This window comes from Theobroma umbraticum, unplaced genomic scaffold (genome assembly GCF_002168275.2).
Source record: "Theobroma umbraticum cultivar Fairchild unplaced genomic scaffold, ASM216827v3 scaffold_44.0, whole genome shotgun sequence".
NCBI classification, from domain to species: Eukaryota; Viridiplantae; Streptophyta; class Magnoliopsida; order Malvales; family Malvaceae; genus Theobroma; species Theobroma umbraticum.
The window spans coordinates 4,099,031-4,103,775 of NW_018397255.1; the positions used below are offsets into that span (position 1 = coordinate 4,099,031).

General features: G+C 34.7%; 1 protein-coding gene across 1 annotated transcript; it reads left to right on the forward strand.

Annotated features, from left to right (window-relative positions):
- Window positions 1-1,646: 1,646 nt before the first annotated feature.
- CYCD2;1 (Cyclin D2;1) lies at window positions 1,647-4,542 on the forward strand. The gene is made up of 6 exons (XM_021418253.2): window positions 1,647-2,206; window positions 2,743-2,829; window positions 2,963-3,061; window positions 3,166-3,367; window positions 3,458-3,579; window positions 3,771-4,542. Exons 1-6 carry the CDS (start codon window positions 1,859-1,861, stop codon window positions 4,014-4,016), a joined length of 1,104 nt encoding a protein of 367 aa, XP_021273928.1. The 5' UTR covers window positions 1,647-1,858; the 3' UTR covers window positions 4,017-4,542.
- Window positions 4,543-4,745: the final 203 nt, after the last annotated feature.

Below are 4,745 nucleotides of genomic sequence, written 5' to 3' on the forward strand. Positions count from 1 at the left end.
ATATATATATATATATATATATATATGCACTTGTTATTGGTTTAGTACATTTTGCAATCTAAACCTTTTCCGACCCCCAAAAAAAAGGGAATTTCATTTGTCAATGATCGTATGAAGTTTGGACTTTACTTCATATTTATACACACAATGAACTACATAAAACAATATAATTATGATTTATTTATATACATTCGAACCGTAACGCTCTCTTTTATTGAAATATATATATATATATTTATTTATTTATATCAAAAGCTTGAAAAATGATAGAAGAGGCAAAGTTAGAATTATTTCTGCCATACTTTAGCAAATGTTGGGAGGCAAAACTCAGATTGACAAGATAGCTCCCTTTCCAGCCAGATAAGCAGAAAATTCTGAAGGCACACCTCACCGTATGAGGGCCTCGTATATTTTTCTTTCCTCTTTTGCTGAAGTCCCCTTGAGCATTAATTCTTTTATTTACTCAAATTACAATGTATTATTGAGGACAAAGCTTAGGTTCATTTTCAATGTACAAATGATGAAGAAGCATGAACTCATTTTTGACTATCACTATTTGTCCATTTAAAATGAGAAAAGCGAGAGAGAGGGAGAGAGAGAGAGAGAGGGCGTGAGTGTGTATGTGTTTCTCAGAAAAAAGTTCAAAAATTTGGGAGCAATAGTGGCCAAAGTGAAAATATTAATAAACACGAGGGGCAGAATGGGGAAAAAGCGTGGACCCACTAAATCTCACGTTTTTGTAAGTTACTTACCCAAATTAAATATGTAATCGCTCGCTCCTGTTTTTCTTTTATATAGAATGATAGTTAAATCATCACCAATCATATGCATTCCTCACACAGCCAAATCCCTAACAATACTAACCAAAAATCCTCATGGCATTGCAAATTTGAATGAACGGTTAAATCATAAATGCCCTTCCATTTTTGCATTGATTTAAAAGCACTACCTAAATTTCATATGAAATAAATTTTTATGATAAAAAAATAAAAAAACACAGCTTGTAGTAAAATAAAGAAACATCCGAATATTTAGCTCATTGTTTAGTACATTATCTCCTTACTTAAAAGAGCAGAGTTCAAATCTCCCTTTCTTCAATTTATAATAATGTCATGTCGCGTATTATTTTTTATACATGCAACGTATTAAATTGACATTTTAAATATTTATCCTCATATAGAAACGTAAAGAATTTAAGTCGAATTATTATTCAACTGAGTTTTATCAGTTCTTTGATGTAACGCATTTACGACATTATTAATTATTTATTAACTCAAGAGAGTTAAATTTCAAACTAATAAATGATTAGCATTAAAATTATTTTAATTAGCTTATAAAAATTTGCATTTGGTTTCAATAAATGTTCTTTGTTTAATTATAATGATAATTATAATCTTTTAATTAAGTGGAAAAATAAAGTTAAATTACATCAATATACAAAGCAAAGAAAAGACCTTAGGCTAGGAAACATAAATCTCCTCAATTTCTCATGAAAATAAAATAAGAAAATGTTTGTAGTAGTCAGTTTATTTCCTTTTTTTTTTTGCATTAATTAAATGATTTTCCTTCTATTTTCTTTCTGTTTTGGTTATGCCAGCCCTTTCCTCCCTCCCTCATTTCTCCTTTTACCCTAAACTCAAGTTGTCTTCCCCCTACATAAAGCTTCACTCTTTACAACAGTCTCTCCCTAGCCCCACTCTCTCACTCTCCTCTTTTTGGCTTTATTGTATAATGAAAAAAGGGTCTTCCCCACAAGCCACTGATAAACCCTTTTGTACACAAAGCTTTCACGTTGATGAGGAGAGTAGTTTTTTGGGGGTTTTATAGCACCTCACTTTTTTAGGCCCCTCTCTTAAAAATGGCAGAAAATCTTGACTGTTCAGCCTCAAATCTTCTCTGTTCAGAGAACACAAGCTCTTGCTTTGATGGTGGTCTTGATTTTGATGCAATAAATGAGTTTGGGGTTTCCCCTTCCGACCACCACCTTAAAAACCAAATCTTTAATCAACAAGACGCTTGTTTTATAAACGATAGATCAACTTCTTTAATGGGTTGTTCTGGTTTGGCAATCCACAGTGATGAGAGAATCAAGGAAATGATTGGAAAAGAGATGGAGCATTTGCCTAGAGCTGATTATCTTAAGAGACTGAGAGGTGGGGATTTGGACTTGAGTGTTCGGAGAGAGGCCATTGAATGGATTTGGAAGGTCTGTTGGTTTTTGTATTTTCTTTTGTATCAGTTTTATTCAAATGCTACTCTTCGCTCTTTGCTTGTTTGATCCATTGATAATTGTTTTTTCTCTGCCTTACTTTGATGTTTAACTGGTTTTTGTAACAGCGGTTTTGTTTTTCAACAGCATTATAGCCTTTTTCTCAGCAAAACTGATGACATTGTGCAATTTTTTATTTTTCTTTGGTTTTCTTATTTAATTTCTTTTCAGTTTTGTTACGGGATCTTCATACTTTGTTTGGATCAATCAATCACCGAGCTATTGACAGATTTTTGGTATTAAAGTTTATTTCGTAATTATGTTTTTTTCTTTCATTTCTGGCGACTTGAAATTGCCATTGTGCTTTCCTTCAGCTTTTCCCCTTTTCGTTCTTTATTTTTTAATACTGAATTGGACTATGCGTTTGGCTTATTCCTTACTGATAATGTGCTATGAATGATGGTCTTGTGGTTGGTTTATGAAACGGTTAAATTATCTTTGACTTACTTTTTTTTTTCATTTGTGATCAACAGGCTTCGGCATATTGCCGTTTTGGACCAGTGACTATTTGCCTATCCGTGAACTACTTGGATCGGTTCCTATCAGTTTATGAATTGCCTGTAGGTTCACGAAGTAGCCTCAAGTTTGGTTCTTTCTTTTCTTACATCATAATCACAGCCACTGATTATTTGTTTTTCTTTTTTTTTTGGTCTTTGATTTTACTTCTCTCTCTTTTGGGGCAACATGACATAGAGAGGTGAAACATGGACAGTTCAACTGCTGGCTGTAGCTTGTTTATCAATTGCAGCCAAAATGGAGGAGACTAAAGTGCCCCTGTCTGTAGATTTGCAGGTGATTAGAACATGTAGATTGATTTAATGTGTTTGGCAATAGATGTTGATCACTTTGTCTTTCTCAATTTGAGTTTCCTGCTTGTGTGGATTTGTTGTGGGCAGGTGGGAGAACCAAAGTTTGTCTTTGAAGCTAAAACAATACAAAGAATGGAGCTTTTGTTGTTGAGCACATTGAAGTGGAAAATGCAAGTTCTTACTCCTTGCTCCTTCATTGACTACTTCCTAAGCAAAATGAAGAATGGTCAACATCCATCACCATCTTTGATCTCTAGTTCTTTACAGCTAATATTGAGCACAATCAAAGGTTTCGATCTCGCTGTCTATTTGTTACATTTTCGTTATTGAGGATTAATGGGGTTTGAACTGATGCAGTGTTTGGTGGGAATGAGTGCAGGTATTGACTTCTTGGAGTTCAGGCCTTATGAAATTGGTGCAGCAGTGGCAATTTCTGTTTCAGGAGAAATGCAAACATTAGCCATTGATAAGGCTATTTCATCTTTCACCCTTGTAGAAAAGGTAAAAGAAAAAAGAAAAAAAGAAAACTAAAAAATGGTGTGGTGCCCACAGAAGTAAAAACTCAAAGAGAGGACAAATTTGCTTTTGCAGTTAGGTCTTAGAAGATCTTGACTCTTGATCTTTTTTTTTTTACTATTTTGATGAGTCAGTGAAATGAGGATTCTCTTCTGTTGCTTGTGGGTTTTTTGCAGGATAGAGTGTTGAAGTGTGTTGAACTGATGAAAGATTTGTCATTGATTAATGGGTCTGCTAATGCTAATGTGGCAGCTCCCCCCTCAGCTTCCTCTGTTCCCCAAAGCCCCATTGGGGTGTTGGATGCTGCATGCTTGAGCTATAAAAGTGATGAAATAACAGTTGGGTCATGTGCAAATTCCTCACATACTAGTCCAGACATTAAAAGGAGGAAACAAGACAAACCATCCCAAGTGGATTTCTAGTCATGAGATCTGAGTTTCCTTCCTTTCACACCCTTTTAGTCAATCAATTTGGTTGAATGGGAATTTTGGTGTGGTTCTGGAGAACAAAGGGAGAGAGAATGGGATACAAAGAGAGAGTTTCAATATGAATAAATTTTTAAAGGTGAAAAATGATTCAACTTCTTCCATGCTTAAAGCATGAAAACCCGAAAAGATGTCACCAGCTGTTTATATAATCAAGAACCATCAACAACAGCTTATAGTTTATCACAGGCAGAAGCAGTGGATGGTGGTGCACCCAAAAAATGAAGGTGGTGTCTTTTTGTTCTTGGAAGGAAATACTACAGTCTTTTTTTCAATTATTTTAATTTTTTGGTTGTAGCTTTCAATTATAAATCAGAGAAGAAAAATTCAAGTCAGAATATATGTAGAGGGGTAAAAAAGAAGTTCTAAGTTTTGTTTATTATATTTTTGTTCTTTTTTATCAAAATGGAAAATTGTAAGCAAATTACCAAATATTCTTTCTGGCAGCAATTAGACTGTAATTAACTTATGGACCATCCAATCCAAAAACAGAAAAAGTTGCTCATAGTGTGCTGCGGACATGAAACACGAGACGGTGTCGTTTATTGGGCGGTCTTGGGATCATAAAAGGGCCTTAAATAGGTTCCCCTGAGTGGGTGGGCCCACAAAAACATTTTGTTGTGGAGTGTGAGACCGGTCAACATCTGAGGTTCGGGGTGTGCTGTG